Source organism: Rhea americana, unplaced genomic scaffold (genome assembly GCF_003343005.1).
Source record: "Rhea americana isolate MKP2758 unplaced genomic scaffold, rheAme1 scaffold_6, whole genome shotgun sequence".
In the NCBI taxonomy this organism is placed as follows: Eukaryota; Metazoa; Chordata; class Aves; order Rheiformes; family Rheidae; genus Rhea; species Rhea americana.
This window is the reverse complement of record NW_028186756.1, coordinates 1-10,559: the sequence shown is the minus strand read 5'-3', so window position 1 is coordinate 10,559 and position 10,559 is coordinate 1. Positions and strand designations below refer to the sequence as shown.

Sequence of the window (10,559 nt, the reverse complement as noted above, 5' to 3'; positions counted from 1 at the left end):
TCTTGACAGTTTTAAGAAAGCATCCTTTTCTGTTGAATGTTGATGGACAGTTGGAGGACCAAAGTATTACTTAGGGTTTTATATCCAGAAAAGGTGCTCTTTATAGATTATGGATGAGAATTATTGATACGTCTTCTCAGATACCCAGTTTAAGCAAAGAAAAAGATATTTAGCGCATTCCTTTCTATTTAGGTTCTTAAACTGCATTTATTGTTGAGGAATCTGAGTGCATTCCTGTGGTTCATTAAGTGATTTGACTGTCATCTGTCTAACAGATTGTTAATCCATTGCCACCCTCTGAGACAAATTGTACAGTTTAATTATTTTTTTAATTTTGTTTCTTTGTGAAGTGCTCTGAGCTGCTACTTAGGAAAATTGAGTCGAAGCAGAAACTTAGGCATGGACAAAGAAGTAGTATAACAACAAAGCTACTGAGTGACTTCTCCTTTTATAATTTCTTTTTTTTTTCCTTTGAACAGGATACGATTCTAGCAGAATTACTTCAGATCCATAAAGAATATATAGTAGGATATCATGAGCATGATTCACTCCTGGACCATAAGGAGGAGGAGGAGCTGACAGAAGAAGAAAGGAAGGCAGCATGGGCAGAGTATGAAGCAGAAAAGAAGGTAAAGCTGTCTATACCAGTTTTAAGTATGTGAAACTATACTTTTCAGTTTTAAGTACAATTTACCTTTTCCATGAGTTTTGTGAAAATTAGTTCTCTTACAGGCTTAAGGAATGGATATATAAAGCAAACTCTGAGATGTGAGAAACTGGGACATCAGGTCGTTTGCCGTTTTGAGGGTGGTCTTTTGTGTGTATTTTCTTTGTTACTTTCATTTGATGTAAAAGTTGCATTTTCTTTTTACACACAGTTTTTCTGTTTCATAATAAAATTGGACTGGTGTCCTGTGTCATACCTCACTTTTGCAAGTTGAGGGAAGTTTCTAGCTCTGTTGAAGAGGTATGCTTGATTTCAGAACTTTTTGCCACAGTCCAGCAAACATAAGCATCTGCCAGAAAAGGCCAAAAATTTTACTCTTTTCATCATACTCTGTGTCCTGTTTTCTTAGGAGAGATTTATGATTACTGCTACCAAAAGTCAGAAATTACTGCATTTTAAAAAGTAGTGGGAAAGGAAACTGGATGTTTAACAAAGGTTTTATAACCTCTCCAAGAAGATAGCAGCTGATGGTAATGCAATTAGTTTGATTTGAATTACAGCAAGGGAGGCAAAAAGTCGGTCACTACAGGAAGTAAAATGAACTCGCTTCCTTTGGAGAATAAAATCTTTTGTTTTCTTTTGGTTTTAACAACTAGTAACTCATATTTAAAAACTGAAAATCATTATCATATGTAAGCAGGGAAAAGAATCAAGAAAATTGTAAATTGGCTACAGTTATCCTACTATCAGAGGAGAATAGTAACTTGTAACTGGTATGACCACTCACTTCTGTGGAGAATTTAATAGTAGAAAGTTCTTGAAAAGACCGAGTTTGGTATTCAGGTCTGATCAATAACCTGAAAGGACAAAAAGAGGGTTAGATAAAATGCTGCTGAAGATACTGAGTGAACAGATGAGTGATACTGGAAGAAGGCTTTATGAGGGAGAAGAAATAGGAAGGTATTGAAATAATATGGAATTTATACTATATGTGTGTATATATATAAAAAAGAGATATATAATTTATAATATTTATAATAATTTATAATTTAATTTACAATATGGAAATTAGTATTGGACTAATGAGGAATAAGGCACTGAAATTGCCTTACTAGAAATACATATGGGATATAAACCTTGTATTCCTGCTAACATATCTACTAGATGCCTTAATGTGTATTTAAAAGGAAAACTACTGTACACAATGAAATTTCAGATACAGGGAAAAATAGCATACGATATTTCTATATTGCTTAAATATATTGGAACATTACTGTTCTCCATTCTGAAAATATATGGTGTCAGCAGAAATCACATACTTTTTAGCTAGCTATCTTTTTTAAGGATTTCCTTTCCCATTATGCACATTTGAATTAATTAGTGCTGATAACTGGTTTGGGTGGGAGGTTGTTATTTTTTTAAATAAACATAAATTTTTAAAGGATCTAGGTGTGATCTATGTATTGATTTGATTCTAGCTTTTTTTATCAGATTTTTTTTCTCCAGAAAACAGTATAGTTTATAGTATAGAGAAGAATTTTAAGGAGCCTTCACCAACAAAATTCTGTTTGGTATTTCTAGTAAGGGCAGATTGATCATGTTCTACTTCTTCTTTTTTTTTTTCTTTTTATGTTTGACTAATTTTTGGAAGACCTTTTTCTGTTTTTGTTACATCTGTAACAATTTCAGTCTAACCAAAACACATAGTAATTATACATATCAGTTCTTCAGAATTTGTTTAAAATCAGATATATCAAAATCAACATTAAATACTGGGTTTGCGATTAAAAGATGCATCTTAAACAACTTAAGGTATATTAATAAACCTTGGTAGTTTATTGTCGTAATGTACCAAATGATTATAATTAAACTAAACTCCATAATTAAGACTAGAGCTTAGGTTCCCCTATGATCAAAAGGTCCTTTTGAGTTCAGGTTTGGAAATGCGATTCACTATGCTGAGACAGGTTAGCCTCCATGTGTAGTGTACAGTCCTTGCATTCTTCTCTAAGGTCTGATTTGTTTCTGTGTGCTGGTTCATGAATTATTACAGAAGAACATGAATTACAACAGATGGTCAAACGTAAGTGCATTTTGTGTTTTTTAAGGGCCTGACTATGCGTTTCAATATGCCAACTGGGACCACTATGCTTCCCACAAATTTCAACTCTCAAACACCATATATTCCTTTCAACTTGGGAGCTCTGTCAGCAATGAGTAATCAGCAGCTGGAGGTAAGTAGTGAAGTTCAAATAGCATAACGTGTCTATGTTGCTGTAAGCATATGCTTATTATTCTGTCACAAATCAATAGTTAACGTCATTCTCAACCATCCTGATACTTAGGAAATTTTCTCCTATTGTTGGCAGTTAATTTTTCTGGTGTAGCTATAGGTCTCTGCAACTGAAATTTAACCAGTGTGTATGTATTGAAAGGGCTGTACCTGTGTAGTCTCTCAGGATTCAGGATTACCTGCATCCTTTGCAGATATTGCCATGTCTAGTTTTCTGCCCCCATCTGTCTTCTCCCCAAGAAGGAATGGGAGAGAGGAAATCGTGCTTGATTCCTCAGTTATCTCAGGTCATGGTTTGCTCTCTTGGCCGAAGTAGCTGGTGACGTTCCTTTCTAATAAGTTGCAAGGTTGTAAATGGCAATAGCTGAAGCATGGTTGTCTTATGCCACCTATTAAGAGTCTGGAGAGGAGTCCGTGTTACAGAAATGAAACCCTCTAACAAAACAGGCAGAGGCAGGGGTCCTGTATTGAATATACCCATATAGTACGTCTATGCCACATGATGTTAAAATAGATCGTAGTAGTTTGAGCACATAGAATGAGTTGAGGATGTAATGTCCTCAAAATCAGCACCACAGAAAATTTGCCTGGCTATAAAAGTAGCACACTTGTGACGATCTGAAAACCTTTGGGTAAACAAATAGTTTTTATAAATACTGTCTACTGTAAAATTTGGGAGATTTATGTATTCTATTCAATTACTTTATTCTCAAATTCAAATGTGTGGAAGTTAGATTCCATCTTGTTACCCAGATTTATTGATTTGTGCTAATTGTGAGAAAAAGATAATTAAAGTATAGGTACATATGCTGAAGAAAGCTTGTAAAATGCTGGCAAACAGATGCGTGCTTTGCATTTATGCTTTATAATTAATTTTATGGTGTTTTCTCAGGACCTCATTAATCAAGGAAGAGAGAAAGTTGTGGAAGCAACCAACAATGTAACTGCAGCAAGAATTCAGCCCCTTGAAGACATCATTTCAACTATAGTGAGTGAAATAGATATTTGTAGGTTTGGACCAGGATATGGAAAGCTATTAAGCATTATCAAGCAAAGAAATGGCTATTGTGTGTGCTCATTCAACTAGTTAATTGTGTTATTAAACACAATTTTGAATTTATATTGACTTTATCACCGTAGCTTATTGTGACAATTAATGGTTTCTAGATGTTGTAGAGCCTTGCAGGATTAGCAAGTTAGATCCATTATTATTTGCCGTGCACTGCAAATGCTGACTTCCTACAAATAAGGATAATAATTATACTCGTATAGGAAGTACTTCCTATTTTTCATTCATATCTAGCTTTTTTGTACTGTTGCATTTCTCCCTTTTTCATCATAATCTAGAGATACATTATTTTAATTAGTAGTTAAAAGAGCTGATAATTCTTGTTTATAGTTATGAGGAAGTGTAATTTTACATTTACTGGAAACTTGATTGTAGTTTTACTCTTGATGTGACTCTAAGCAAAATGTGAGACCTCATTTATCATTACTCTTTTTCCTTTTCAGTGGAAAGAAAATGTAACACTCACAGAGAGCCAAGTGCAGGCCCTGGCCCTAAGCAGGCAGGCAAGCCAGGAGCTTGATGTTAAGCGCCGAGAAGCCATCTATAATGATGTCCTTACTAAACAACAGATGGTAAAATATCTAAAATTTATTTGACCAGCTGACCATATGTGATCTGAGATGTTGAATTGTTTATAAAATTAGGTGTATAAATACGTACTTACAGAATGCATGTTTCATTGGGTCAGGTAGTTGCCAGCACTGTGTATGGTGTAACATCAGGAGGTGCTGATTTCTGCAGTGTGTTGGATTCTATTGCTCAGCCTCATAGAGGGAGACTTCATGGGAAGCTCATTGCAAAAAATATTCGTCAGAATTTTCTGTTCACTTTTACTTGAAGGTCCTGTGGCTTGAAGAGAAATCTAATTTCCAGAACTAGGCAAGCAACTCCTGAGCAAGTCCTTTAAAGGATATTGATGATGGGTTTTTTAATTCAGAATAATTTTGCAAAAATTGCCTAGATTATGCCAACTGGAAGAGTTTTCTCCTTTGATGTTAGGAAAACATACATTTAGTGATAATCAGCAGGCAAGACTTCCAAAGTGAAGGTAAATAAAAATGGTGTAACTTATACCTGGGTATAGTTTCACGGTGTAGTGCGTGTTGCCATAGCGATTTACCTAAATGCTGTATGCAATACAGCAAGCAAGTCACTAAGAGAAGATGGCTGTAAAGGGTGTTACTAAATAGTTTCTGCAGTGATCAGCTTGTGAATGCCATCACATTAGTGATGGTGTTAACAATAGTGCTCTCTCCTTCAGCCATGGTATCCCTAACAAATTGATTTTTAACTCTGAACTTGATACTCGCGGCATTGAGACGGTCGTGCACTTATAACAGCTCTACTTTCCCTTCACAGTTGATCAGTTGTGTTCAGAGGATACTTATGAACAGAAGACTACAGCAGCAGTACAATCAGCAGCAACAGCAGCAAATGTCTTACCAGCAAGCCGCAATGAGTCATCTCATGATGCCAAAGCCTCCCAATTTAATCATGAATCCTTCCAACTACCAACAGATAGATATGAGAGGAATGTATCAGTCAGTTTCTGGTGGTATGCAGCCACCACCATTACAACGAGCACCACCCCCCATGAGAGGCAAAAATCCAGGGCCTTCCCAAGGGAAATCGATGTGATTTTGCACTAAAAGCTTAAAAGATTGTTAAAATCAGAGAAAGAACTTTTATTTTTTTAGGAATCAATGGCTTAGCAGAACTCAACTGTAAAAAAAAAATAAAAAAAGTAATGATAATAAATAGTTTGGTTGGTCCCCTTAAATGCCATGTTCCATAGTAGTGTTTCAGCTTTGTTTAAATAGGACATAATATTTTCCCTGTTGTCAGTGATGTTGCCTAGAATCTTCTTACATATGTTGAGTACAGGAGATAACAAGTTGTTTTCAGTGAAAACAAGTCCTCCCGTAACAGTAGCAGCTCCACAGGTTTCCTGTCTAAACTCCTATGCTTACTTTTAGTAGCCATGAAGCTATCATCTGTTTTGAGAAGCTTAGGAAGGACTGCAGATCTGTATGTTTCAGTATACCATATGTGAATTGTACACAGCTGAGTTCTTGATTAGAGTTGATTCCTCAAATTATGGAATACTTTTCTGCTTACCCATTTCTTGAAATTAGTGGGAATATTATAACAGAAATAGTCTAGTTTCCTTTTGACTGAGGTCTGGACACATACTATATCATCTATGCTGAATAAAACATAGGAACTGAAAATTCATTTTGAAGCAGAATTGAGTGCAATATTCTTCAGTACTACTGCTCTGAAACTTCTGAGTCGTGCAGTTATGTAGAAACTGTATACAGCCTTAAATCATGACTTGGGGAAGATGATTGTTCTTCTCTAGTCTTCTGCCATTTTTTATTTTCAGTTTTATGTGATGGAATAACAACTGGTAATCTCAGAATTGGAGATGTTTTTCCTTCACACGCTAACTTACTCTATGCGGAGTCCAATACAAAGCACATTTCTGTTAACTCCTTAATGCTGGTGCTAGTGTCTTTTCCCATTGCCGGCAATGGGAGATGGGCCAAGAAATTTAAATTCCTGGTATTTTGGGGGTTAAAATAGTGATGGTGGCTGGGGTCAAACCCTGTTTTATAAACAACTTTAAAATGGCAGAACCATTGCTGATTTAAAATCAATAGAAAGTAAGTGCTGTGTAGCAACTTCCAGAGCTGCCAGAATTGTGAGATAACTTTTCCTCTGTTAGGTAAGAGTTTTGGTTATCATGCACTCCTCCCCATTCCCTTTCATTTGTGTGAGAACATAATTTAGTACAGAAAGAGTTTGATTTTGGGTTTCTTTATGTAGACCAGAGATAAAGTTCTGGTTTATTATATATCATTAGCACTCTTTTTACCCACCTTTTCTGTGCTTGTGAAGATCTAATTAAACACAAATAGGGCTTTTCTTTGAATATAGTTTGGTTGAGTCTTCAAAAAAAAAAGTTTGGAATCTGGAGGTAAAATAAATGTCAGGAACACTTGATGCAATGGTGTATTGCGTGTAGAGAACAGCTAGAGAATTCTTCAGAAAGAAGTGGATGGAGGGATTTTGCTGAACTCTTCTGGCTTGTTGACATGAACAAAAGTAGTTTGGGTTTTGGAACCTTTCTTGCAGGAGTTTGAGTTCTTGCCCTGAACGGACAAGTGTTTTTTGCGTCTAAATATGCAGATCTTATGTGACATTTCATTTTGTGATTGAAACTCGGTTTGTGATCTGGACAGAGGTTGTTTGATCTGTTGTAAAACCAGCTAACAAAGTTTCTGTCTTGGAGTCTTTGTTACAAGGTACCACAAAAGACCCTCGGTATGTTCTAGTGCTTTGCCAGCTCTGCAGTTGAACTTGTTTAATTTGGGGGGAGGGAAGCAAAAAGAGATGCGTTCACACTAGAAGACTTTGAGACAAACGTGTGAAGGCAAACGTACTCTGGGCAACTCTCACTGATATTCCTACGTGTCGTGAATAAGAGAAATACCTTCTACCAAACCTGGGAATGTTCAATGGAGTTTTACAGTAACTCAAAGACTTAAATGTGGAAGTTTTAGGCAACATTTAAAGGCACATTTTTTTCATTCTGGACAAAACTATGGATAACAGAAGACTAATGCATAAGAAGAAATTGGAAATAAGCATTGAAATAAAACTTGGACCACTTTGCATACATGTTTCTCACTTGACATTTTAGCTGCATAACAATGTGCTTTGAGTATAACATCAAGCTTTAACAAATATTTAAAGACAGAACATACATCAGTAAGATAATAAAAGGCTCATTTTTATATTTGTTTTAGATGTTTTAACTAGTTGAAATGGCTTAAGATGACGAATAAAAATGTTGCTTGTAATACAATTTTGCCTGCTAAATTCTCCACATTTTGTAACCTGTTTATTCCTTTGGATGTAAAGCGTTTTTTGCTTAGTATTGTGATATTGTATATGTTTTGTCCCAGTTGTATAGTAATGTTTCAGTCCATCAACCAGCTTTGGCTGCTGAAATCATACAGCTGTGAAGACTTGCCTTTGTTTCTATTAGATGGCTTTTCAGTTCTGTATTAAATATCTTAAGTACTATAGAAAAGGTGTCACCTCTTCCTATAAGGCTGTTTTGTAATATATATAAGGACTGGAAATGTGTTTTTAAAGAGAAGAAGCATTCAAGTATGACAATATACTATCTGTGTTTTCACCATTCAAAGTGCTGTTTAGTAGTTGAAACTTAAACTATTTAATATCTCATTTAATAAAGTGACCAAAATACATCAATGTGCCTTGTGCTACATTTGCAGTATAGTGTTGACTCCGAGGAGCTTTTCTTTTGAGAACTGCTAACTTAGACTGGGCTCTCGGTTAAGCTCTTTATTTTGTCCACGGTGAAGTACGTGTTTCTGGATTTAGTCCTTAACTTAGTTTGGGGAGATCAGTTGTGGGGCAGATTTTCCGATTGTGCAAGTTAACAGTAGTTTCTGCAGCCAACCTGTCTGTCACAAGCGAGGGACCAGGAGGTGTTGCCCAGCGATGACGAATCATCGTGGGAGCTGAAGTTAGTCTACTTGGTCAAACTCGAATAGTCCACTATTTACTTGATTCTCATATTTTGTTCTTTGTGCTTTCTTAGTTACTAAGCCTGTTGGACAAAAAAAAGTCACAAAAAAATCGTGGCGGTTGAGTTTCAGTGTTATGCTGCGCTTGTCCCTGGTATTGACACTGTCTGGTGGATGCTGGCGGTGCTGCAGCCGGGTTACTGCACCGGACGGGTCTGGTCGGGGTGGTACAGCTGGTCTTAAAACGAGCTGGCCAAGTGCCACGCCACAGATACCGTGTAAAACGTGGGAATCATCAGAGCTCTTAAGCGCCTGAACCGGCTGAGTGGTGTTGCAGGGGACAGCGCGAGCAAAGCCCTTGTAAACCGTTCGCCGCTGGAGGCGGTGCCGATCCCTCGGGGAGGTCAGAGGAGCCCCGGGCGAGGTGTCGGAGGCGGGAGCCGGGCGCTGCGCGCGAGGCTGGGGCAGGGTCCGCCGCCGAGGGCCGGCTCGGGAACGACCCCGCCGGGCGCTCCGGGGCCCAGCGGTGACGTTCGGATGCGTCGCGGTTGCAGCGGTTAGGTGATGAGTGAAGACGGGGGCAGGAGAGGTTGTTTCGGGTTCTTTCTTTTGAAAACTAATAATTTGGTCCTTAAAACCAGAACTGAGTGGGGTGAACAGAAGTAAATTTATCAGTTCAACCAAGGCTGTGTTTTGGAATTGGGTAAATTTTCCGTGCTCACGACAGACCGATGCCCGAACAGCCCCAGCGGGAGGTGGTCGGGAAAGTGCTGGTTTTGCAGCATCAGCTGCCCCAGCCTGCGGGGGAGGGAGCCGAGCGCTGAGCTCACCCGAAGCTGCGGGGGGCTGCGGGGAGCCCCCGCGCCCCCCTGGGCGCCAGCACCCTGCTCGAGGGCTCGCGCTCGCGTAAAGCTCCGGCCGGGCTCAGCGAGCCGCCGGCGGGCGCGTGAACCCGGCGGCTTCGGGAGCGCCGCTGCCCGGGTCCGCCCGCCCCGAGCGGCGCTGCGCGCGGGCTCTCGAACCGCCTCCGCCGCTGCTCCCCGACGCTCCCCGCCGCCGGCGTGACAGCGGGCGTCCTCGAGGCGCGCGCGGTGGGTCTGCGCGCGGGCTCGACGGCGGCATTTACCGCTCGAGCCCCTCTGTAGCTGCTCCTGATCGTCACCCGAGCCGGAGAATTGCTACAGAGCGCCAAAAAAGGGGGCTAGCAAGAAATCTACAATATAAAGACAATTTTATTGCCGATAAGCTCTTAAAACTCTCTCTTTTTTTTTTTTTCTCCCCCCCCCTCCTGTTTCAGTAGGACCTTATTCTTCCTGATGAAAATCCGGTCATAGCATCTCTCATTAAAAATAAAATTATTCTGAAATAAATAAATATATAAAATAAATACCGTATACATCTTATAAATAGCTTTGTCCTTAGGCACAGTATCCACGCTCGCGTCCGAGCAGCGTCCCTCGGCCCGTTCCCGGCGGCGGGGAGCGCGGCCGCAGCGGCCGCCCGGGCGTCACCGGTAGTGGAAGAGGTCTCTGTAGGCGGCGGGCGTCTTGGCGGGGTCCACGGGCCTGGGCAAGAAGTGGGTGAACTTCTGGTGCCGCTTAGTCCTGTAGCCCTCGCGGGGCGAGCCGTCCTTGTTGAGGGCCACGTAGTAGTGGCGCTCCGAGTCGGCGTGCTTGTAGAGGGTGGAGGCGTAGGTGTTGTACCAGTTCTCCTCGAACTGCTCCCGGAAGACGCACTCCCGCGTGAGCTTCTTCTGCGGCGGGGGCAGAACGCGCGCGTCGGACGGAGGCGGGGAGCCCGCGCCGGGCCGCCCGCCCTCGCCCCGAGCCTCGCACTTACCGACCCGTAGAGCTCGCCCCGCTCGTTCATGCCGAGGTAGAGCCCGGAGTCGACGCCGCGGATGCTCACCAGCCCCACGGCCAGGCTGATGAACTCCAGGATGCCTGCAAGGGGAAAGGGGGCCGGTCA

At 40.6% G+C, this 10,559-nt stretch overlaps 2 protein-coding genes across 5 annotated transcripts in view; one reads left to right on the top strand and one right to left on the bottom strand.

Annotated features, from left to right (window-relative positions):
• Positions 1-7,709, top strand: part of ATRX (ATRX chromatin remodeler) — an 87,775-nt gene extending 80,066 nt beyond the window's left edge. For all 4 annotated transcript variants that reach the window (XM_085319599.1, XM_085319598.1, XM_085319597.1 and 1 more), the window contains 5 exons: positions 480-629; positions 2,776-2,901; positions 3,853-3,948; positions 4,473-4,601; positions 5,389-7,709. In XM_085319599.1, the coding sequence (XP_085175725.1) occupies positions 480-629; positions 2,776-2,901; positions 3,853-3,948; positions 4,473-4,601; positions 5,389-5,667 (780 nt within the window). In that variant the 3' untranslated portion in view covers positions 5,668-7,709. The remainder of the gene's footprint in view (positions 1-479; positions 630-2,775; positions 2,902-3,852; positions 3,949-4,472; positions 4,602-5,388) is intronic.
• Positions 7,710-9,803: 2,094 nt separating this feature from the next.
• FGF16 (fibroblast growth factor 16) lies at positions 9,804-10,541 on the bottom strand (the record flags this gene model as incomplete). The annotated part of the gene is made up of 2 exons (XM_085319645.1): positions 9,804-10,344; positions 10,431-10,541. Coding segments are annotated over 2 exons (357 nt in total), but the record flags the coding sequence as incomplete, so codon positions are not given.
• Between the last annotated feature and the right edge of the window lie 18 nt (positions 10,542-10,559).